At 43.8% G+C, this 25,351-nt stretch overlaps 1 protein-coding gene across 16 annotated transcripts in view; it reads left to right on the forward strand.

Moving 5' to 3' along the window:
* Window positions 1-25,351, forward strand: part of LOC121551945 (bromodomain adjacent to zinc finger domain protein 2B-like) — a 92,529-nt gene that overhangs the window by 60,543 nt on the left and 6,635 nt on the right. For 5 of the 16 annotated variants that reach the window (XM_045210407.1, XM_045210447.1, XM_045210441.1 and 2 more), the window contains 17 exons: window positions 113-174; window positions 5,097-5,162; window positions 6,145-6,210; window positions 6,663-6,707; window positions 6,972-7,004; window positions 9,640-9,705; window positions 10,001-10,141; window positions 11,131-11,385; window positions 12,102-12,337; window positions 12,893-12,967; window positions 13,428-13,668; window positions 13,883-13,945; window positions 14,055-14,199; window positions 14,418-15,154; window positions 19,266-19,554; window positions 19,815-19,970; window positions 25,015-25,175. In XM_045210407.1, the coding sequence (XP_045066342.1) occupies window positions 113-174; window positions 5,097-5,162; window positions 6,145-6,210; window positions 6,663-6,707; window positions 6,972-7,004; window positions 9,640-9,705; window positions 10,001-10,141; window positions 11,131-11,385; window positions 12,102-12,337; window positions 12,893-12,967; window positions 13,428-13,668; window positions 13,883-13,945; window positions 14,055-14,199; window positions 14,418-15,154; window positions 19,266-19,554; window positions 19,815-19,970; window positions 25,015-25,175 (2,837 nt within the window). The remainder of the gene's footprint in view (window positions 1-112; window positions 175-5,096; window positions 5,163-6,144; window positions 6,211-6,662; window positions 6,708-6,971; window positions 7,005-9,639; window positions 9,706-10,000; window positions 10,142-11,130; window positions 11,386-12,101; window positions 12,338-12,892; window positions 12,968-13,427; window positions 13,669-13,882; window positions 13,946-14,054; window positions 14,200-14,417; window positions 15,155-19,265; window positions 19,555-19,814; window positions 19,971-25,014; window positions 25,176-25,351) is intronic. The other 11 variants (XM_045210415.1, XM_045210448.1, XM_045210442.1 and 8 more) reach the window with 6 other exon arrangements.

A 25,351-nucleotide genomic window follows, 5' to 3' on the forward strand; every position in this document is an offset into this window, starting at 1 on the left:
GCTTTTGTGACAAAGCCATCCTGTTCTCTACCATAACACAGCAAGTACAGTATAACCCTAATCTCAATGTTTTCTTTCTTTCTCTGTTTCACTCTCTCTATCTATCTCTCAGCAATCATGGCTGCTGAGGAGAAGCGGAAACATAAGGAGCGAGTGAAGATTTTAAAGCAGCAGGTAAGGAGTTGTATATAGTACAACCATTGTGTCATGTAATTTACAAAAGATCACTTTTCGGATGCATCTGTTCAAAGCTAGAAAGATGTGTCGGCATCGAGTAATTGTCTCTGGCCCCCTCCCAGTTAGGGGAAGTGACGAGCTCTACAGCAGAGTCTCAGCACTTAATCGCTGGTTGAAAACTGTTTTCTGCCCCTCCCAAAAGATAACATTTGTGGATAATTGGCCCTCTTTCTGGGACTCACCCACAAACAGGACCAAGCCTGACCTGCTGAGGAGTGACGGACTCCATCCTAGCTGGAGGGGTGCTCTCCTCTTATCTACCAACATAGATAGGGCTCTAACTCCTCTAGCCCCACAGTGAAATAGGGTGCAGGCCAGGCAGCAGGCTGTTAGCCAACCTGCCAGCTTAGTGGAGTCTGCCAATAGCACAGTCAGTGTAGTCAGCTCAGCCATACCCATTGAGACTGTGTCTGTGCCTCGACCTAGGTTGGGCAAAACTAAACATGGCGGTGTTCACCCTAGCAATCTTATTAGGATAAAGACCTCCTCCATTCCTGCCATTATTGAAAGAGATCGTGATACCTCACATCTCAAAATAGGGTTACTTAATGTTAGATCCCTCACTTCAAAGGCAGTCATAGTCAATGAACTAATCACTGATCATAATCTCGATGTGATTGGCCTGACTGAAACATGGCTTAAGCCTGATGAATTTGCTGTGTTAAATGAGGCCTCACCTCCTGGTTACACTAGTGACCATATTCCCCGTGCATCCCGCAAAGGCGGAGGTGTTGCTAACATTTACGATAGCAAATTTCAATTTACAAAAAAAAAAATGGCGTTTTCATCTTTTGAGCTTCTAGTCATGAAATCTATGCAGCCTACTCAATCACTTTTATAGCTACTGTTTACAGGCCTCCTGGGCCATATACAGCGTTCCTCTCTGAGTTTCCTGAATTCCTATCAGACCTTGTAGTCATAGCAGATCATATTCTAATTTTTGGTGATTTTAATATTCACATGGAGAAGTCCACAGACCCACTCCAAAAGTCTTTCGGAGCCATTATCGACTCAGTGGGTTTTGTCCAACATGTCTCTGGACCTACTCACTGCCACAGTCATACTCTGGACCTAGTTTTGTCCCATGGAATAAATGTTGTAGATCTTAATGTTTTTCCACAAAATCCTGGACTATCGGACCACCATTTTATTACATTTGCAATCGCAACAAATAATGCTCAGACCCCAACCAAGGAGCATCAAAAGTCGTGCTATAAATTCTCAAACAACACAAAAATTCATTGATGCCCTTCCAGACTCCTTCTGCCTACCCAAGGACGTCAGAGGACAAAAATCAGTTAACCACTTAACTGAGGAACTCAATTTAACCTTGCGCAATACCCTAGATGCAGTTGCACCCCTAAAAACGAAAAACATTTGTCATAAGAAACTAGCTCCCTGGTATACAGAAAATACCCGAGCTTTGAAGCAAGCTTCCAGGAAATTGGAACGGAAATGGCGCCACACCAAACTGGAAGTCTTCCGACTAGCTTGGAAAGACAGTACCGTGCAGTACCGAAGAGCCCTCACTGCTGCTCGATCATCCTACTTTTCCAACTTAATTGAGGAAAATAAGAACAATCCAAAATTTCTTTTTGATACTGTTGCAAAGCTAACTAAAAAGCAGCATTCCCCAAGAGAGGATGGCTTTCACTTCAGCAGTGATAAATTCATGAACTTCTTTGAGGAAAAGATCATGACCATTAGAAAGCAAATTACGGACTCCTCTTTGAATCTGCGTATTCCTCCAGGGCTTAGCTGTCCTGGATCTGCACAGCTCTGCGAGGGCCTGGGATCGGGAGAGACACTTAAGTGTTTTAGTACTATATCTCTTGACACAATGATGAAAATAATCATGGCCTCTAAACCTTCAAGCTGCATACTGGATCCTATTCCTACTAAACTGCTGAAGGAGCTGCTTCCTGTGCTTGGCCCTCCTATGTTGAACATAATAAACAGCTCTCTATCCACCGGATGTGTACCAAACTCACTAAAAGTGGCAGTGATAAAGCCTCTCTTGAAAAAGCCAAACCTTGACCCGGAAAATATAAAAAACTATCGGCCTATATCGAATCTTCCATTCCTCTCAAAAATTTTAGAAAAAGCTGTTGCGCAGCAACTCACTGCCTTTCTGAAGACAAACAATGTATACGAAATGCTTCAGTCTGGTTTTAGACCCCATCATAGCACTGAGACTGCACTTGTGAAGGTGGTAAATGACCTTTTAATGGCGTCAGACCGAGGCTCTGCATCTGTCCTCGTGCTACTAGACCTTAGTGCTGCCTTTGACACCATCGATCACCACATTCTTTTGGAGAGACTGGAAACCCAAATTGGTCTACACGGACAAGTTCTGGCCTGGTTTAGATCCTACCTGTCGGAAAGATATCAGTTTGTCTCTGTGAATGGTCTGTCCTCCGACAAATCAACTGTACATTTCGGTGTTCCTCAAGGTTCCGTTTTAGGACCACTATTGTTTTCACTATATATTTTACCTCTTGGGGATGTTATTCGAAAACATAATGTTAACTTTCACTGCTATGCGGATGACACACAGCTGTACATTTCAATGAAACATGGTGAAGCCCCAAAATTGCCCTCGCTAGAAGCCTGTGTTTCAGACATAAGGAAGTGGATGGCTGAAAACTTTTTACTTTTAAACTCGGACAAAACAGAGATGCTTGTTCTAGGTCCCAAGAAACAAAGAGATCTTCTGTTAAATCTGACAATTCATCTAGATGGTTGTAAAGTCGTCTCAAATAAAACTGTGAAGGACCTCGGTGTTACTCTTGACCCTGATCTCTCTTTTGACGAACATATCAAGACTGTTTCAAGGACAGCTTTTTTCCATCTACGTAACATTGCAAAAATCAGAAATGTTCTGTCCAAAAATGATGCAGAAAAATTAATCCATGCATTTGTTACTTCTAGGTTAGACTACTGCAATGCTCTATTTTCCGGCTACCCGGATAAAGCACTAAATAAACTTCAGTTAGTGCTAAATACGGCTGCTAGAATCCTGACTAGAACCAAGAAATTTGATCATATTACTCCAGTGCTAGCTTCCCTACACTGGCTTCCTGTTAAGGCAAGGGCTGATTTCAAGGTTTTACTGTTAACCTATAAAGCGTTACATGGGCTTGCTCCTACCTATCTTTCCGAGTTGGTCCTGCCGTACATACCAATACGTACGCTACGGTCACAAGACGCAGGCCTCCTAATTGTCCCTAGAATTTCTAAGCAAACAGCGGGAGGCAGGGCTTTCTCCTATAGATCTCCATTTTTATGGAACAGTCTGCCTACCCATGTGAGAGACGCAGACTCGGTCTCAACCTTTAAGTCTTTACTGAAGACTTATCTCTTCAGTAGGTCATATGATTGAGTGTAGTCTGGCCCAGGAGTGTGAAGGTGAACGGAAAGGCTGGAGCAACGAACAGCCCTTGCTGTCTCTGCCGGGCCAGTTCCCCTCTCCACTGGGGTTCTCTGCCTCTAACCCTGTTGCAGGGGCTGAGTCACTGGCTTGCTGGTGCTCTTTCATGCCGTCCCTGGGAGGGGTGCGTCACTTGAGTGGGTTGAGTTACTGACGTGATCTTCCTGTCTGGGTTGGCGCCCCCCCTTGGTTTGTGCTGTGGTGGAGACCTCTGTGGGCTATACTCGGCCTTGTCTCAGGATTGTAAGTTGGTGGTTGGGGATATCCCTCTAGTGGTGCGGGGGCTGTGCTTTGGCGGAGTGGGTGGGGTTATATCCTTCCTGTTTGGCCCTGTCCGGGGTTTCTTCGGATGGGGCCACAGTGTCTCCGGACCGCTCCTGTCTCAGCCTCCAGTATTTATGCTGCAGTAGTTTATGTGTCGGGGGGCTGGGGTTAGTTGGTTATACCTGGAGTACTTCTCCTGTCTTATCCAGTGTCCTGTGTGAATTTAAGTATGCTCTCTCTAATTCTCTCGTTCTCTCTTTCTCTCTGAGAACCTGAGCCCTAGGACCATACGTCAGGACTACCGGGCATGATGACACCTTGCTGTCCCCAGTCCGCCTGGCCTTGCTGCTATTCCAGTTTCAACTGTTCTGCCTGCGGCTACGAAACCCCTACCTGTCCCAGACCTGCTGTTTTCAACTCTTTAATGATCGGCTATGAAAAGCCAACTGAGAGACCTGAGCCCTAGGACCATACGTCGGGACTATCGGCCGTGGTGACTCCTTGCTGTCCCCAGTCCGCCTGGCCTTGCTGCTATTCCAGTTTCAACTGTTCTGCCTGCGGTTATGGAACCCCTACCTGTCCCAGACCTGCTGTTTTCAACTCTTAATGATCGGCTATGAAAAGCCAACTGAGATTTATTCCTGATTATTATTTGACCATGCTTGTCACTTATGAACATTTTTGAACATCTTGGCATGGTTCTGTTATAATCTCCACCCGGCACAGCCAGAAGAGGACTGGCCACCCCTCATAGCCTGGTTCCTCTCTAGGTTTCTTCCTAGGCTTTCGCCTTTCTAGGGAGTTTTTCCTAGCCACCGTGCTTCTACACCTGCATTACTAGCTGTTTGGGGTTTTAGGCTGGGTTTCTGTACAGCACTTCGAGATATTAGCTGATGTAAGAAGGGCTATATAAAATAAAATTGATTGATTGAAGGTGTTTTTGATTGGAAAGCTTCAAACACACATGACATTCAGGAGTGTTTTCTTCCAGGGTGAAAAGATCCCAAGCAGAGTTAAATGCTTTGAAATCTTCTCTAAAGGGAAGATGCTAACCTTCAAGATGCTACACTGTCTTAATCTCCATAAAACTACTTATACAGGCCCCCTGTTCTAACATGCATGACTGTAGATTTAATTCATTTGATCTCCCCCATCCTTTTACCAGGAGAAGATCAAGCGCATTCAGCAAATTCAAATGGAGAAGGAGCTCCGAGCGCAGCAGATTCTAGAGGTTGGTCCAAAGCGTTATTACAGAAAGATTCCTTTTTGCTGTTGGTAGGACTTTTCTAAATTATGTGGTTGCACTTTTTCAGTTCTGTCTCCTACTTCATGTGACTAATGCTTAATTGGTTTTTCACAAAGTGCCATTGAATAATAAAATCTCCTCAGACCGTGGTGGGATTCGACACAAAATACCATCTCTAAGACAATAGTCGCTAACAGTTTAGCACGAGGAGGAGAAACAGCTATTTTTCATGCACAGCGCTAATAGAAGCTCCAAAGTATTTTAGCTTTACTAAATCAAATTTCAGTTGACACGGTTGGCAAGTTGCTCTTAACAGGATTCCTCTCTGCTTGTAATTACATATTGAAATGTGGCTTAATTTATTCAGACTGGCTGCTGGTATTTTATAAGCACTAAAACAAGTTTGTCTTTTTAGTGTTAATGGGAGGAAATAATTATCTCAATGCACAAGATTACAATATTTTATGCTTGACGTTGCCAGCAACTGTATGCTGCGAGTGGGACAAGTTTTAATAAATATACGAAAAACATTACAAATATAATTTCTGGATGAATTTTAGGATACATGGGAAATATACCATCCTCTTTCTGCTTCTATCTATGTTGGACATATAGTTACCTCATTGCCTTGATAGTGTTAGTTAGTGTAGTTAGTAGAACCAAAACAATCTATATTTTGTGTCTAGCCCTGCATGTTTGTTATTCGTGAAAATTGTCTTGATTTTAGTTAATCAAACAATGAAACATTATAGCCCTTCCACCTGACAGGAATTCACAATTAGCTTCTAGTAGGAACTACTGCTAAGCCTAATCATACACGAGCACAAATGGATTTGTCTGTGTATTTCTGTCTGCCTACTGTATTTATATACTGCCTATCGGCGTATAGTACATGTGCTGTTGCACGAGGTGTTGAATCTGTCGGTTGTTCTGTTGCATGACCTGTAGACCTGTTTTGCATGCACAGACTAAAAGGAAAAAGAAAGAAGAATCGGCAAATGCCAAAATAATGGAGGCTGAGAAACGAATGAAGGTTAGTTTAGATGTCCTGTTAAAAGAATCAACCATTAATTTGTGGCCCACTCCTCCCACTGTTTGCCTCAGGTCATACAACCTCTCTCTTCCCGATTCCCAATCTCCTCCTTGCACCTCATTGCCTCCAAGGGACTGCTTCTCCGGGTTTAGGGAAATCTCCTTGACACCCAGAGCAGACCTTTTCCATGTTAATCAGTGTCATAAAGGACAGTGCATTCTGTCTCTGCTTCCTGCACGTGTCTAGAAATGGCTATGGCATTTCCATTTCACATTAGTTCCAACCTGCCCAGGCTCTTTATGTCTGTCTGTCAATCAGATTAGTGAGGGATTTGAACTTCCTGTCGAATAAAATAGAGAAATCTCATCCATTTGTATCAGCTGCATTTTTTAAATGATGGAAATGAGGGGTATGTTTTGGATTTTGAATGTTTATCTTTTCCCCTTTTAAAGGAGAAGGAGATGCGAAGGCAGCAGGCAGTCATTTTGAAGCACCAGGTAGGCATCGCTCTCCTGCACTACATGATGCCCAAAGACTATTTCCACTTTCAATTCTACTGGAATATTTTTGGAAAAGGGCAATTTATTTATATAGCTACTTCACAGTTCCCTGTTCAATTCTCAATGTCGCTTTGTTAATTTCAGTTTTTATGACCCTAGCTTGTCACTCTTCTTGGGGTGGGGGGGTTCTTCTTATATGGACGTGGTTTATATGAGCCTGTGATTTCTGTTTCATAATACTTTGCCAACTCTTTCTACCAGGAGTTGGAGAGGCATAGACTAGATATGGTATGGGTATGTTTATTTTTGTACATCTAACACCGCATCGTGATATTGGTTGTGATATGGTTGTCATAGCAATGCATAAAGTGTAGCACTGGCTGCCGTCATACTGCATTCTTCTGCATGGCTTTCGAGCAAAGTGTCTTGCTCTATTTGCTCAAAAACAGCGCAAATAGTCAAGAACTTCTTGACTCTTTCAGATTGCATTAAGGGGAGCAATGCACACTTTCATGGTCCTAAAGACTTGACATCCATTGTTTTTGTTTTTCGAGTGAATGTAAGTGCTTGAAATCCAGTTGTAAAAGTCAATGTAGTGTATGTTGCAGTTGTCCAATTTGCCACCTGACAAAACAGACCCGTCCATCACCAGCTTTTCTCCTGCTTGTTGATATCAGTTTAAATCACCAACCTCACGGAAACATTTTCATTCATCTTTTTGTTGACGTGTTTGTTGTTTCATATTGAAAATTTAGTTCTGCCTTTGCACACAAACCTACAGTGCCTTCGGAAAGTATTCAGACCCCTTCCCTTTTTCCACATTTTGTTACATTACAGCCTAATTCTAAAATGGATACAAAAATTAACAAATCCTCTGCAATCTACACACAATACCCCATAATGACAAAGTGAAAAAAGTTTTTTTTTAATGTTTGCAAATTTATTAAAAATGAAAAACAGAAATACCTTATTTACATAAGTATTCAGACCCTTTGCTATGAGACTCGAAATTGAGCACAGGCGCATCCTGTTTCCATTGAGATGTTTCTACAACTTGATTGGAGTCCACCTGTGGTAAATCCAATTGATTGGACATGATTTGGAAAGGCACACGCCTGTCTATATAAGGTCCCATAGTTGACAGTCAGAGCAAAAACCAAGCCATGAGGTCAAAGGAATTGTCCGTAGAGCTCCGAGACAGGATTGTGTCGAGGCACAGATCTGGGGAAGGGTACCAAAAAATTTCTGCAGCATTGAAGGTCCTCAAGAACACAGTGGCCTCCATCATTCTTAAATGGAAGAAGTTTGGAATCACCAAGACTCTTCCTAGAGCTGGCCGCCCGGCCAAACTGATAAATCGGGGGAGAAGTGCCTTGGTCAGGGAGGTGACCAAGAACCCGATGGTCACTCTGACAGAGCTCTAAAGTTAGTCTGTGGAGATGGGAGAACCTTCCAGAAGGACAAACATCTCTGCAGCACTCTACCTTTATGGTAGTGGCCAGACGGAAGCCACTCCTCAGTAAAAGGCACATGACAGCCCGCTTGGAGTTTGCCAAAAGGCACCTAAAGACTCTCACACCATGAGAAACAAGATTCTCTGGTCTGATGAAACCAAGATTGAACTCTTTGGCCTGAATGCCAAGCGTCACGTCTGGAGGAAACCTGGCACCATCCCTATGGTGAAGCATGGTGGTGGCAGCATCATGCTGTGGGGATGTTTTTTAGCGGCAGGGACTGGGAGACTAGTTAGGATCGAGGCAAAGATGAACGGAGCAAAGTACAGAGAGATCCTTGATGAAAACCTGCTCCAGAGCGCTCAGGACCTCAGACTGGGGCGAAGGTTCACCTTCCAACAGGACAACGACCCTAAGCACACAGCCAAGTCAACGCAGCAGTGGCTTTGGGACAAGTCTCTGAATGTCCTTGAGTGGCCCAGCTAGAGCCCAGACTTAAACCCGATCGAACAGCGCTGGAGAGACCTAAAAATAGCTGTGCAGCAACGCTTCCCATCCAACCTGACAGAGATGAAGAGGATCTGCAGAGAAGAATGGAAGAAACTCCCCAAATACAGGTGTGCCAAGCTTGTAGTGTCATACCCAAGAAGACTCAATGCTGTAATCACTTACGTAAATGTGATATTTCCGTTTTTTAAATTGATAAATTAGCAAACATTTCTAAACCTGTTTTTGCTTTGTCATTATGGGGTACTGTGTGTAGATTGATGAGGGGAAAAAACAAATTTAATCAATTTTAGAATAAGGCTGTAACGTAACAAAATGTGGAAAAAGTCAAGGGGTCTGAATACTTTCCGAAGGCACTGTACTTATCAAAGACAGGCAATATAGCATTGCTTTAAACCCATGTCATACTGAGCAGGAGTGCCCTCAGTACTCACCTAATCTCTAATTGAATCCATGACTATATTTGTGAGAAGTAACTTGTTTTCTGTATTATTTGCGTTCTGATATATGAAGGTATTTTGTTTTAGCTTTTTCACCAGTCAATAGAGAATGACAAACCATAGCAACTTTATAACACAGTATAATACAACGCTGCCTGTTTAGTTCTTAGATGGTTGTAGAATTACCAGCACTTTGCTTGCCAGCATATTCAGACACATTGAAGCCGATTCTAACTTCAAGCTTACGCTTTCTGTTGACACCGCCCTCATACCCGTTGCTTTGCCCTTTTTGCTTTTTGGTTGTTCATTATATTGCCCTCTGAACCTCCGCTATAATGTTCAGAACGATGGCCATACTTATATTTGTTGTCTATTTTTCCTACTATACTCTCTACATGTTGTCATAGTAAGCTGCTGTTTGTTGTCTATATGAAGTGTCCCCTCTGTGTTGAGGCTGTGTGTGTGTGTGTGTGTGTGCGTGTGCGTGCGCGTGTGTGTGCGCGTGTGTGTGTGTGTGTGTTCTGTCAGGAGAGGGAGAGGCGGAGGCAGCACATGATGCTGATGAAGGCCATGGACGCCCGTAAGAAAGCAGAGGTGTGTGATTCACAACTTGACCACTTCTTCTTCAAACTGTTACAACAGGCATATGGTTATTGCCTCCTCTCCGCATTTCCTCCTTCAACTTTTTTTTTTGTCTTCTTTTGAACTATATGGAGTGTGAATAAAAGAGAGAACCGGGCCCTAAGCAGTCTTCTGTGAAAGTGCGGCAATTTCTAAGCAAGGAAGGCCTAGTGTTGGGCTGAATTGTAATGACATAATCCTTAACACGATTGTCTGCAACGGTGCCGATAGCATGCACTGTTAACTTGGTCTGTAATTTGGACCCTAGGAGCGGGAGCGCTTAAAGCAGGAGAAGAAGGATAAGAAACGGTTAAACAAGGAGCGGAAATTGGAGCTTAGAAGACTGGAACTGGAAATTGCCAAGGAACTGAAGAAGCCAAATGAAGACATGTGCTTAGCAGATCACAAGGTATTCACTATTCATAGGCGATCATAGTTTAGTTCTCCAGCTGAAAGGGAGATGTGGGACGAATTTGTATTAAGACTGATATCATACCCAGAAATTGTTCATGTTGACCACATTTGATCACTGATTTGTCTGTTATTTTAATACATATGATGATTGTATTATGAATTACACCAGTGCTTTATAGCATAAAATACATGTATGCATGGCTTTGCCTCTGACTAAATCTCTGCTACAAGCATCATTTTACTGATGACATTACAGGATAATCCATATTGGATTACATGAAGGTGACTTGAGCACAGACAGGTTAGAATACTGCCATCGAGTGGCTGCTTGTCTCATAACACTGACCAGAGGATTTCGGAGTGCTACTTACTCAGGATTTCCACCAGACAGATCACTGAACCCCTGGATAACCAGCTCCAGGAGGATCCATTTTCTACTATACTGTATATCACACATCACATCAACCCTCTCTACATACGGCTCTCACTAAACCTCACTCCATACGAGTCAAGCAAAATTATCCCTACTTGAATTTGCAGCATTGAAAGATTTTTTCTAAAGTAAGTAGCCTTGCACAAGCCTTCGCTTGTGTGAGCCGGAACGTCTCCTAGGGCAGAAGCCGCCTATTTCCTGTTTCTGTAGCATGAGGCAGCTTGATGTACAAGTACACCCCCTGGACAGGACACTAGTCTATCACAGGGCCTTACCCCCAATCTATCTCCTTAATGCTGAGTGCGGAGCGGAGACGCATCAGGTCCCATTTTTACAGTCTTTGGTATGACTCGGCCAGGGATTGAACTCACAACCTTCCAATATCCCTCTAACCACAAGGTCACTGAGTTGGTTTTGTCTCAAGAATGTTCTGTAAAATGGCACTATTCACTACTTTTTACATTTTGAAATTATAACAACAGGTGCACTTCACACTACCATAGTTAGATGTAAGTATGTGTAATTTCATATTTTCCGTCCTCCCCTCCCAGCTTCTCCCGGAGTTATCCCGTATTCCTGGCCTGTTTCTACCAGGAAACAGCTTCTCTGACTGCCTGATGGTGATGCAGTTCCTGCGGAGCTTTGGGAAGGTGCTGGGCTTTGACGTGAATGCCCATGTTCCCAACCTGAGTGTGCTGCAGGAGGGCCTGCTCAACCTGGGAGACAGCATGGGACAGGTCCAGGACCTGCTGGTTCGTATGCTCTCTGCTGTGGTGTGTGACCCAGGACTGCCCCCAGGACACCGGGTGAGAGCAATCACAGCATAGACATACACACACATTCTTATCGCACATTCAGACACACTAAAAGGCACATCCACACAGCTGCTGTACAGTATATTCCAATCTGCCTTCATACTGTATTCAGTATCCACAGCTCAGAGGGCTGCACTCACAGCACTGCAGAACTAAAGACGAGAAGCCCTACTCTAATCAGAACACACAAGTAGGGCATTATCAATATCTCTGGCTCTGTGAGGCTAAATGAAGGGGCTTATCTGTTTTGGAGGGTATCAGTGTTTATAGCTCTTAATACAGCTTCCACAGTTAGAACCCCCAAATGTATAATTCATCCCCAAAGCAATTTCTCTCTATGCTAATCTACAGGGCTTAGTCACGCTTTTATGTGGCTTTCCATTATTTCTTCAATGAACCCAGCTGACTGTCGCCTATTATGGAGCCTCAGTCGACATTGAGGGAAAATGTATCCCTGAAAAGAGAAGCATGTATTCCCCTCTAACTGTGCCCCTTCCGTGCCAGGGGCTGGTCTAGTAGTAGTCCTGCCGCTCTCGGACCATGATACCCCTGGAGGCAGCGGTTCGATCCCTCGTTCCGCCACTCACTATCTCTGCTGTATCCCTCTCTCTTATATCCACATCTCTATCCTAAACCTGTCAATCAAACTTGAAAATACCTTAGAAAATATATTTCACTGTCCCCCGTCCCCCTCTCTGCCCCCCCAGACCAAGACAGCCCTGGGAGACCACCTGGCTAACGTGGGCATCAACCAGGACAACGTGTCGGAGGTACTGCAGATCTACATGGAGGCTCACTGTGGCGGGATGGAGCTGCAGACAGAGCTAGGGGAGGTCACGGCCAGTCTTAAGACCAAGGCCTTCCAAGCCCACACACCCACACAGAAGGCCTCCGTCCTGGCCTTCCTTGTCAACGAGCTGTCCTGCAGTAAGAGTGTGGTCAGGTGAGAGTACACTGAACGCTAGTTACAGTAGTCTGGCCTGCTATCTAGATAACAACACTGATCAGTTCTGTTATTTAGACAAATTATTAAATGTCAAGTTAAATCAAGTGCTTTGGCTTGCATGTGGGAAACTACTTTGTTGATTATGTTGTTCAGGGTCCATACAAAAATGATTAAGTTATTCTGAGCACAGATTTATTAAACGGATTTATGCATGTTTTGCTCATCTTTGGTTTTGCTGGATATAGTCTTGTTTTATTCATTGGGACTTGCATTTTTAATGTTCTACTACCAATATCAAAAGAAAGAGCTGTGTTGACATGGAGCGTTTCATTGTGTTGCATCAAACCTGAAACCCTTTTCAAGTGACTGCCTGTATCTGAGTTAAACTCATGTGACAGAAGTTGCGATGCTTTGAAATACAGCCCTGTTGCTCAAGTAAAACTGCAACCAAAGCCTTACCTCACCTTACTTCACTTTGGACAGTTGTTAATATTATAATTTTTTTAATCAAAGCCAGTTTGACTGAAGTCGGTGCTTCGTGCTTCTTTACAGTGAAATCGACAAGAACATCGATCACATGACCAACCTGAGAAGGGACAAGTGGGTCATCGAGGGCACGCTTCGCAAGTGAGTACCTGCATCATCTCAAGGGGCACTTAGGAGAGGGCTGTGTGTTCATTCAATAATGGATCTGTGTTAACTAATGGGATACACTAGTGTACAGTGAAAAATAAAAGCAATCGTAATAGAATTGTCTGTTTTCCCTCTCCTTCATTTTGTGAAGTGTATTAGGACAAACTTTTTAGTAGGTGTTGATTTTAATGTGTTCAATGTTTTAAGCTTTTCAAATTTGGTATTTTATTAGGATCCCCATTAGCTGTTGCAAAAGCAGCAGCTACTCTTCCTGGGGTCCACACAAAACATGAAACATGACATAATACCGAACATTAATAGACAAGAACAGAACTACATAAAACCATTTTTTAAAGGCACACGTAGCCTAGATATCAATACATACACACAAACTATCTAGTAGCTTAGGAAAACATTTGACATTCATATGCCCCTGCTTGTTGTCTTGTTCCAGGCTGAGGACCATCCATGCCAAGAAGACGGGGAAGAGGGACAGCGGTATGGGAGGAGAGGAGACCCAGTCCCTGGGGACACCCACCCCCGGACGCAAACGCAAGAGGAAAGGAGGGGACAGCGAGGAGGACGAGGATGATGACGAGGATAGTGAGGACCAGGGAGATGAAGATGACGAAGAGGAGGAGGAGGAGGAGGAGCGAGGGAAGAAAGGGAAGAAAGTGGAAACCTGTGAGGATGAGGTTGGTGCCGTCACCTTTCCACAGGATCTATCCACTGAACCAAATGACAATGGATGTGTCCCAAATGGCACCCTATTCCCTATGGGCCCCGGTTAATAGTTGTGCGCTACATAGGCAATAGGGTGCCATTTGGGACATGGTGTAAGTCACTGTTTGTGTATTGTAAATGTCAGCCTCCCCTCTGGATTCAAATGAATGTGATCTTTCCATCCAGGATGACGGGGACCAGACAGCCAGTGTAGAGGAGCTGGAGAAACAGATTGAAAAATTAACCAAGGTAAAGGGATTTTGATAACCAATGGGATCAGAGGGATTTATTTTATGAGGTTCAGTTTCCGGGCAGAACAGGCCTCAGCGTTGATACACTTTGTGTTTTCTCTCTCTAGCAACAGAGTCAGATCAGACGGAAGCTGTTTGAGTCGTCCCACTCGTTGCGCTCCATGATGTTCGGCCAGGACCGCTACAAGCGCCGATACTGGGTGCTGCCACAGTGCGGGGGCATCTTTGTGGAGGGCATAAGGAGTGGCAAAGGTAAAACTCAAAACACTGGCATAAGATATGGGCACCGCACTTGTTACTCACTGTTGGGACATTATAGTTCAGGCTAACACAATTCAGCTTCTTCTTCCTGTGACCTGCCTTCAGATTACTTAAGTATTGTCAGGAAGAACATGGCCATGTAGAATGTACTATGTAGGGAGTCTGGTTAACTGTGATGCTGTGGATATTGATAGGAGTGTGTTTTCCAGGAGCAGAGGAGCTTGAGAGGGAGAGACTGAGGAGCACAGAGCTGGTCCACGTGAAGGAGGAGGAGGAGGAGGTGGAAAGGAGGCCAGAGGTGGAGGGGAGGCCAGGGGCATCCAACCTGGAGGGGAGCACTGACAGCGACATGGCCACGCCAGACAAACACACCCTCAACCTCTTCCTCCAGAAGCCTAGCTCCTTCTCCAAACTCAGCAAACTCCTGGAGGTGGCCAAGATGTCCCCGGATTCAGACAACCACCCTCACAGTCAGAGCTGTAGTCCTGTCAAAGTCCCCACCACAGTGTTCTCCCCTATCCACCCCACCACTCAGACTACACTACCCAGCAGCCCCTGTGCAGCTCCCTCTCCGCTGTATCCGGAGGTGAAAGCGGAGCCTTCCACAGCTCTCTTCAGCCCGCCCTACCTCAGCAGCAACAGCAGCCCAGGGAAGATGTCATCCAGTCCCCTACAACAGCAACAGCTCCAGCCCGACGACCAGCTGTTCAGGGTGCTGACGGAGAAGAGTGGCCACTGGTTCAGCCTGCTGCCCCGCTCCCCCTGTGACGAGTCCTCTGTCACCACCAGCTCCACCACCACCCCTCCGACCTTCTCCCCCCAGTCCACCTCGACCACCAGGCCCAAATCCCCCTCCTCCCTGTCCCCTAATCCCCCAGCCACCACCTCAGCCTGCCCCAGCAACCCCACCAACGGGATCAATAACTTATCTTTATCAGCTCTCCAGGTAGGTGCACTGCACGTTATCTCCATCTCTGATCATCTAGGATTAATGTTAACATGGTGTGGAATATTCATAGCAGACTTCGAAAAGGCATTTGATAAAGTACGACTGGGGTTTATATACAGTGGGGAAAAAAAGTATTTAGTCAGCCACCAATTGTGCAAGTTCTCCCACTTAAAAAGATGAGAGAGGACTGTAATTTTCATCATAGGTACACGTCAACTATGACAGACAAATTGAGATTGTTTTTCTCCAGAAAATCACATTGTAGGATTTTTAATGAATTTATTTGCAAATTATGGTGGAAAATAAGTATTTGGTCACCTACAAACAAGCAAGATTTCTGGCTCTCACAGACCTGTAACTTCTTCTTTAAGAGGCTCCTCTGTCCTCCACTCGTTACCTGTATTAATGGCACCTGTTTGAACTTGTTATCAGTATAAAAGACACCTGTCCACAACCTCAAACAGTCACACTCCAAACTCCACTATGGCCAAGACCAAAGAGCTGTCAAAGGACACCAGAAACAAAATTGTACACCTGCACCAGGCTGTGAAGACTGAATCTCCCATAGGTAAGCGGCTTGGTTTGAAGAAATCAACTGTGGGAGCAATTATTAGGAAATGGAAGACATACAAGACCACTGATAATCTCCCTCGATCTGGGGCGCCACGCAAGATCTCACCCCCCGTAGGGTCAAAATGATCACAAGAACGGTGAGCAAAAATCCCAGAACCACACGGGGGGACCTAGTGAATGACCTGCAGAGAGCTGGGACCAAAGTAACAAAGCCTACCATCAGTAACACACTACGCCGCCAGGGACTCAAATCCTGCAGTGCCAGACGTGTCCCCCTGCTTAAGCCAGTACATGTCCAGGCCCGTCTGAAGTCTGCTAGAGTGCATTTGGATGATCCAGAAGAGGATTGGGAGAATGTTATATGGTCAGATGAAACCAAAATAGAACTTTTTGGTAAAAACTCAACTCGTCGTGTTTGGAGGACAAAGAATGCTGAGTTGCATCCAAAGAACACCATACCTACTGTGAAGCATGGGGGTGGAAACATCATGCTTTGGGGCTGTTTTTCTGCAAAGGGACCAGGACGTCTGATCCGTGTAAAGGAAAGAATGAATGGGGCCATGTATCGTGAGATTTTGAGTGAAAACCTCCTTCCATCAGCAAGGGCATTGAAGATGAAACGTGGCTGGGTCTTTCAGCATGACAATGATCCCAAACACACCGCCCGGGCAACGAAGGAGTTGCTTCGTAAGAAGCATTTCAAGGTCCTGGAGTGGCCTAGCCAGTCTCCAGATCTCAACCCCATAGAAAATCTTTGGAGGGAGTTGAAAGTCCGTGTTGCCCAGCAACAGCCCCAAAACATCACTGCTCTAGAGGAGATCTGCATGGAGGAATGGGCCAAAATACCAGCAACAGTGTGTGAAAACCTTGTGAAGACTTATAGAAAACGTTTGACCTGTGTCATTGCCAACAAAGGGTATATAACAAAGTATTGAGAAACTTTTGTTATTGACCAAATACTTATTTTCCACCATAATTTGCAAATAAATTCATTAAAAGTCCTACAATGTGATTTTCTGGATTATTTTTTCTCATTTTGTCTGTCATAGTTGACGTGTACCTATGATGAAAATTACAGGCCTCTCTCATCTTTTTAAGTGGGAGAACTTGCACAATTGGTGGCTGACTAAATACTTTTTTCCCCCACTGTATAAATGCCTGGAGCATTTCAATTTTGGAGAATCTCTTATAAAATGGGTCAAAATCATGTATAGTAACCCTATGTGTAAAATAGTAAATAATGGCTATTTCTCAGAATGTTTTAAACTGTCAAGAGGAGTGAAACAAGGTTGTCCACTATCGGCATATCTATTTATTATGGCCATCGAGATGTTAGCTATTAAAATCAGATCCAACGATAATATCAAGGGATTAGAAATCCAGGGCTTAAAAACAAAGGTGTCATTGTACGCTGATGATTCATGTTTTCTTTTAAATCCACAACTTGAATCCCTCCACAGCTTCATAGAGGATCTAGATACATTTTCTAACCTCTCTGGATTACAACCAAATTATGACAAATGTACTATATTACGTATTTGATCACTAAAAAATAAAAAATTTACATTACCATGTACCGGTAGTTTACCAATAAAATGGTCTGATGGTGATGTGGATACACTCGGAATACATTTTAATAGAAATGTAGCAAAAATAGATAAGATCTTGCTACCATGGAAAGGTAAATACCTGTCAATTTGTGGGAAAATCACCCTGATTTAACTCTTTAGTATTATCCCAGTTTACCTATTTGCTTATGGTCTTGCCTACGCCTAGCGAACAGTTTTTTAAATTATATGAGAAAAAAATATTCCATTTTATTTGGAACGGCAAGCCAGACAAAATTAAACGGGCCTATTTATATAATGAATATGAATTCGGAGGACAGAAATTATTAAATATTAAAGCATTAGACCTATCACTAAAAGCTTCAGTCATACAAAAGTTATACTTAAATCCGAACTGGTTCTCTAGCAAATTAGTAAGATTGTCTTACCCAATGTTCAAGAATGGCCTTTTTCCCTTTATTCAGATTACAACCTCTCACTTTCAGTTATTTGAAAAGGAAATAATCTCCCAAATATCACTATTTCTAAAACAAGCCATAGAAAGTTGGTTGCAATTTCAATTTAATCCTCCAGAAACGACAGAACAAATAATGCAACAAATATTGTGGTTAAACTCAAATATACTATTTTTTTTGACAAAATGTTTAAAAAAGGTATAATCTTCGTAAATGATATCATCGGTAGGACTGGTGGAGTTATGTCTCACATGCAGCTAACAAAAACATATGGAAATGTCTGCTCTACCCAAAATTACAACCAAATAATTGCAGCCTTACCGCAAAAATGGAAGAGGAAAGTGGAAGGGGGAGAAAGTAATGAACTTGTCTGTCGGCCTTGCATTAAAGAACATAATTGGTTAAAGAAAACTGTGATAAATAAAAAAGTTTATTTAAGGACTAAAGGATTGACAGCCGTCCTATATAGATTGCAAAATAGTTGGGAAGAGATTTTTGACGTACCGATCCGATGGCATAGTGTTTATGAACTGATACGCAAAACGACACCGGATTCAAAACTTAGAATCTTTCAATTTAAATTATTATATACAATTCTTGCTACCAATAGAATGTTATTTATATGGGGGATACAATCTTGCCAGCTCTTCAGATTTTGCTGCGAAGAGACAGAATCATTAGATCATTTGTTTTGGTACTGTCCATTTGTAGCTTGTTTTTGGACACAGGTCCAGGAATGGCTAAAGGATTGCAATATTTACCTGGAGCTAACCTTGCAAATAGAATTCCTGGGTGATCTGAAAAGTCAGTCAATCGATCAATAATATAATAATACTTTTAGCAAAAATGTTCATTTTCAATTTACAATCTGTAGAAACAATGAGAATAGAAAGGTTCAGAACTTTTGTAAAACAATACAGTACAGTTAAAATATATGGCAAATAGAAATCCTATATGGATGGTGTTAAGAGATAGATGGTGAATGGAGTTGAAGGATGGGACTAATAACAACTAACAACAACTAATAACAAGATAACTAATAATGTAAGCATACTGTGTCCATAATAAGTATGTAGGTTGGGAGCTTTTGTGAAAGAGCACAGTTAGAAAGATATGGCATATAGAAGCAAACCGGATGGACATGTATGTATATGTAGGTATGTGTGTGAGATATATATATATATATATATATATATATCATTGGAAGTGATGCAGACAATTACATTGATGGAAGTTACAATCTATCTGCAATATTAAGCTGATCTACCCCCTAAAAAAAAAAAAAACATGGTGTGGAATACGACCAAGACATATTGCTACTGCCAGGTAGTCTTTTGATGTTTTGCCAATTCATATGAGCACATCTGATGCTCAAGTCTGATTCTATGATGCTTTATTATAGGTTTATGGACAGCATTTGTGCTAGTTGTCAGTGAACTAAGATCTGCTACATAACATTCTTGCTCACCACTGTCTGGGCATTCTTCTTCATGAACTCCTCCGTCCTCCCAGCAGGTGAAGTCGGGGGTCCATATGATGGGTCTGCCATTCTGTGGCTGGCCCGGTGGCATGATGAGCCCCACCCTGCCCTTCTCTGCCAGTCCTCTACCACCCTCCATCCTGGGCGCTGTCTACCACCATGTGGAAGGTAATGGCAACCCCTTCCTGGCAGCCGCCAGCCTCTCCAGCAGCAAGAGTAAGTCCCCAGTCCCTGCCGGAGAGAAGCCCCCCTCTGCCCCGTCCCCCGTGGTGGAGGTGGCCAAGACCCAGGACTACCCCGACCCACTGCCCATCCCAGAGGGTAAGCATGGCACACTGCCCACTGCTGCTAGGAAATATGGGAGAATGACACATTCAAGCGCTGAGGAGGATTTTAAGTGGCTGCCATGAATTTCCACATTTGATTACGTATATAGCTAATTCTGTTTTTATTGACATAAGGAAAAGAATCGCCTGGAAATGAACAGAAAATTATGGCCGATAGGACGGCAACCCGCTGCTTTTAACCGTTAGTCAGCACATTCTGGTTTGTCCTTTACTGACATGGTCGTGTTCATGTAGATATGCTGTCAGGCTGGTGGAGAGTGGCAGACATGGAGGAGTTGAGGAGCCTGGTCAAGGCCTTTCACAGCAGAGGCATCAGAGAGAAGGCCTTGCAGAAACAGATCCAGAAACACATGGAGTACATCGCCCAGGCCTGCGCCAAGAACAGAGATGGTGAGTGGATCCCCTTGTCCTCTAGACCTCCTCAGGAGGCTGTATAAAATATAATAAAGACATAGTTTGCGTCCGAAATGGAACCCTATTCCCTATAGTGGCCAGTTTATCTAGTACCAGGTCGGACCCCCCTTTGCCTCCAGAACAGCCTGAATTCTTTGGGGCATGGAAACGTTGCTCAATTGTTATCAAGGGATATTCCCCACACCATTACACCACTGCCACCAGCATGTATCGTTGACACCAGGCAGTATGGGGCCATGGACTCATGCTGCTTACACCAAGTCCTGACTCTGCCATTAGCATGACGCAACAGGAACCAGGATTCGTCGGACCAGGCAATGTTTTTCCACTCCTCAATTGTCCAGTGTTGGAGATCGCGTGCCCACTGGAGCCGCTTCTTCTTGTTTTTAGCTGATAGGTGTGGAAACCGGTGTGGTCGTCTGCTGCAATAGCCCATCCATGACAAGGACCTACGAATTATGCGTTCCGAGATGCCATTCTGCACACCACTGTTGTACTGCACCGTTTTTTGCCTGTTTGTGGCCCGCCTGTTATCTTGCACGATTCTTGCCACTCCTTCGACCTCTCATCATCAACAAGCTGTTTTCGTCCACAGGACTGTCGCTGACTGAATGTTTTTTGTTTGTCGCACCATTCTCGGTAAACCCTAGACGCTGTCGTGTGTGAAAAGCCCAGGAGGCCGGCCGTTTCTGAGATACTGGAACCGGTGCGTCTGGCACTGACGATCATACCACACTCAAAGTCGCTTAGGTCACTATTTTTGCCCATTCTAACGTTCAATCGAACAGTAACTGAATGCCTCGATGCCTGTCTGCCTGCTTTATATAGCAAGCCACGGCCACATGACTCACTGTCTATAGGAGCAAACCATTATTGTGAACGGGATGGTGTACCTAATAAACAGAGTTTATAGTGCACTACTTTTGACCACGGCCCATAGGGCTCTGGTCAAAAGTAGTGCACTATATAGGGAATAGGGTGCCACTTCAGACGCATCCATAGACATCCAATATATCTTGTGACTCTTTAAATCTGACCTTTAATGATGTGGTAGGCTACATGACCTCTGTTTAAAATGTCCCCTTGTTACACGGAAATGTCAACCCACTGCAGGGAGAGAGTGGATTGTTTAGATGCATCATGTCAGTCAGAGTTAACATGGTCTTTACCACCAGTCCTTTGGGTTACCATCATTTACACCATGTTAGCGTGATTGAATGATGCTGTCTGACAGCTTTGAATAGTCATTGTGTACAGTGGGGGGAAAAAGTATTTAGTCAGCCACCAATTGTGCAAGTTCTCCCACTTAAAAAGATGAGAGAGGCCTGTAATTTTCATCATAGGTACACGTCAACTATGACAGACAAAATGAGGAAAGAAAATCCAGAAAATCACATTGTAGGATTTTTTATGAATTTATTTGCAAATTATGGTGGAAAATAAGTATTTGGTCAATAACAAAAGTTTCTCAATACTTTGTTATATACCCTTTGTTGGCAATGACACAGGTCAAACATTTTCTGTAAGTCTTCACAAGGTTTTCACACACTGTTGCTGGTATTTTGGCCCATTCCTCCATGCAGATCTCCTCTAGAGCAGTGATGTTTTGGGGCTGTCGCTGGGCAACACAGACTTTCAACTCCCTCCAAAGATTTTCTATGGGGTTGAGATCTGGAGACTGGCTAGGCCACTCCAGGACCTTGAAATGCTTGAAATGCTGAAAGACCCAGCCACGTTTCATCTTCAATGCCCTTGCTGATGGAAGGAGGTTTTCACTCAAAATCTCACGATACATGGCCCCATTCATTTTTTCCTTTACATGGATCAGTCGTCCTGGTCCCTTTGCAGAAAAACAGCCCCAAAGCATGATGTTTCCACCCCCATGCTTCACAGTAGGTATGGTGTTCTTTGGATGCAACTCGGCATTCTTTGTCCTCCAAACACGACGAGTTGAGTTTTTACCAAAAAGTTCTATTTTGGTTTCATCTGACCATATGACATTCTCCCAAACCTCTTCTGGATCATCCAAATGCACTCTAGCAAACTTCATACGGGCCTGGACATGTACTGGCTTAAGCAGGGGGACACGTCTGGCACTACAGGATTTGAGTCCCTGGCGGCGTAGTGTGTTACTGATGGTAGGCTTTGTTACTTTGGTCCCAGCTCTCTGCAGGTCATTCACTAGGTCCCCCCGTGTGGTTCTGGGATTTTTGCTCACCGTTATTGTGATCATTTTGACCCCACGGGGTGAGATCTTGCGTGGAGCCCCAGATCGAGGGAGATTATCAGTGGTCTTGTATGTCTTCCATTTCCTAATAATTGCTCCCACAGTTGATTTCTTCAAACCAAGCTGCTTACCTATTGCAGATTCAGTCTTCCCAGCCTGGTGCAGGTCTACAATTTTGTTTCTGGTGTCCTTTGACAGCTCTTTGGTCTTGGCCATAGTGGAGTTTGGAGTGTGACTGTTTGAGGTTGTGGACAGGTGTCTTTTATACTGATAACAAGATCAAACAGGTGCCATTAATACAGGTAACGAGTGAAGGACATAGGAGCCTCTTAAAGAAGAAGATACAGGTCTGTGAGAGCCAGAAATCTTGCTTGTTTGTAGGTGACCAAATACATTGGGGAAAAAAAGTATTTAGTCAGCCACCAATTGTGCAAGTTCTCCCACTTAAAAAGATGAGAGAGGCCTGTAATTTTCAGCATAGGTACACGTCAAATATGACAGACAAAATGAGAAAAAAAATTCCAGAAAATCACATTGTAGGATTTTTAATGAATTTATTTGCAAATTATGGTGGAAAATAAGTATTTGGTCACCTACAAACAAGCAAGATTTCTGGCTCTCACAGACCAGTAACTTCTTCTTTAAGAGGCTCCTCTGTCCTCCACTCGTTACCTGTATTAATGGCACCTGTTTGAACTTGTTATCAGTATAAAAGACACCTGTCCACAACCTCAAACAGTCACACTCCAAACTCCACTATGGCCAAGACCAAAGAGCTGTCAAAGGACACCAGAAACAAAATTGTAGACCTGCACCAGGCTGGGAAGACTGAATCTGCAATAGGTAAGCAGCTTGGTTTGAAGAAATCAACTGTGGGAGCAATTATTAGGAAATGGAAGACATACAAGACCACTGATAATCTCCCTTGATCTGGGGCTCCACGCAAGATCTCACCCCGTGGGGTCAAAATGATCACAAGAACGGTGAGCAAAAATCCCAGAACCACACGGGGGACCTAGTGAATGACCTGCAGAGAGCTGGGACCAAAGTAACAAAGCCTACCATCAGTAACACACTACGCCGCCAGGGACTCAAATCCTGCAGTGCTAGACGTGTCCCCCTGCTTAAGCCAGTACATGTCCAGGCCCGTCTGAAGTTTGCTAGAGTGCATCCAGAAGAGGATTGGGAGAAAGTCATATGGTCAGATGAAACCAAAATATAACTTTTTGGTAAAAACTCAACTTGTCGTGTTTGGAGGACAAAGAATGCTGAGTTGCATCCAAAGAACACCATACCTACTGTGAAGCATGGGAGTGAAAACATCATACTTTGGGGCTGTTTTTCTGCAAAGGGACCAGGACGACTGATCCATGTAAAGGAAAAATGAATGGGGCCATGTATCGTGAGATTTTGAGTGAAAACCTCCTTCCATCAGCAAGGGCATTGAAGATGAAACGTGGCTGGGTCTTTCAGCATGACAATGATCCCAAACACACCACCCGGGCAACGAAGGAGTGGCCGTAAGAAGCATTTCAAGGTCCTGGAGTCTCCAGATCTCAACCCCATAGAAAATCTTTGGAGGGGAGTTGAAAGTCCGTGTTGCCCAGCGACAGCCCCAAAACATCACTGCTCTAGAGGAGATCTGCATGGAGGAATGGGCCAAAATACCAGCAACAGTGTGTGAAAACCTTGTGAAGACTTACAGAAAACGTTTGACCTGTGTCATTGCCAACAAAGGGTATATAACAAAGTATTGAGAAACTTTTGATATTGACCAAATACTTATTTTCCACCATAATTTGTAAATAAATTCATTAAAAATCCTACAATGTGATTTTCTGGAATATTTTTTCTCATTTTGTCTGTCATAGTTGACGTGTACCTATGATGAAAATTACAGGCCTCCCTCATCTTTTTAAGTGGGAGAACTTGCACAATTGGTGGCTGACTAAATACTTTTTTTCCCCACTGTACTTGTTTTCCACCATAATTTGCAAATAAATTCATTAAAAATCCTACAATGTGATTTTCTGGATTTTTTTTCTCAATTTGTCTGTCATAGTTGACGTGTACCTATGATGAAAATTACAGGCCTCTCTCATCTTTTTAAGTGGGAGAACATGCACAATTGGTGGCTGACAAAATATTTTTTTTCCCCACTGTAGCTTTGATGCCAGTTATATTCTGACCAGGGATGGGCAACTGGCGGCTCATGGCCCGCGACCCCCTTTTTTTGAGGGGGGGGGGGGGAACTCAGTCGGGGTCTCAACTTACCGTTGAGAGTTGGAATAGTAGAATACACAAGGTGCAATTTTGAAATGTGTTTGTAAAAAAGTTAGAAAATTGCTAAATATTTTCCCCGCCCATGGTAAAATGTGTAGAATTGCAGGAAATGAATTCTAAAACGTCATTTATTTCTCTGTGCTGTAAAGAGGGGGGGCACAGAAATGTTCCCAACAGAATGTCACTTAGGGCCCCCAAAATACTAGGGCCGGCTCTGACTGCATGTGTGGGGTATGGATGTGGATACGCAGACCTGCAAGCCACTGCGGCCCCTCATGATGAGTTCACATTTTTTTTCTAGCCTATTAACTCTTCTCTACAGAGCTAGGCAGGGGGCTCGCCCTGCCAAATACAATGTCAATGAAAACACTGCCTCCCTATATTAGAAAATATCCCTCCCAAACTTCACAGTACATACTAAGATACAATAATTGTAGTAAACTTAGTTTTAGGGGAGAAAAGTTTAATTTTTGTGGGGTCTTGAGTTGATTCCTCCCTCACTCTCTCCAGTGGTGGTGATTGACGAGTCTGAGCTGGAGGAGAATGGGGTGAGTGAGGAGACAGTGGAGAGCTGGTGTGTGGAGGAGCAGGCCATGGAGATGGACATTGCTGTGCTGCAGCAGGTGGAGGAGCTGGAGAGGAAGGTCACCTCGGCCAGCCTTCAGGTCAAGGTAGAGTAAAGCTCTTGTACTCAGTATCCATCTATAGCACTGTATCCATACTGGAGCCTGTGGTAGGTAGTGGAGAAGGAGCCCGTCGGCAATGAAGAAAGAGTATACTGTATAAGAGTATGCTGAGTATACTGTATTCCACATACAACACACGCGCAAACAAAAGCTTTTGATTT

The sequence above is a fragment of the Coregonus clupeaformis genome, chromosome 4 (assembly GCF_020615455.1).
Source record: "Coregonus clupeaformis isolate EN_2021a chromosome 4, ASM2061545v1, whole genome shotgun sequence".
NCBI classification, from domain to species: Eukaryota; Metazoa; Chordata; class Actinopteri; order Salmoniformes; family Salmonidae; genus Coregonus; species Coregonus clupeaformis.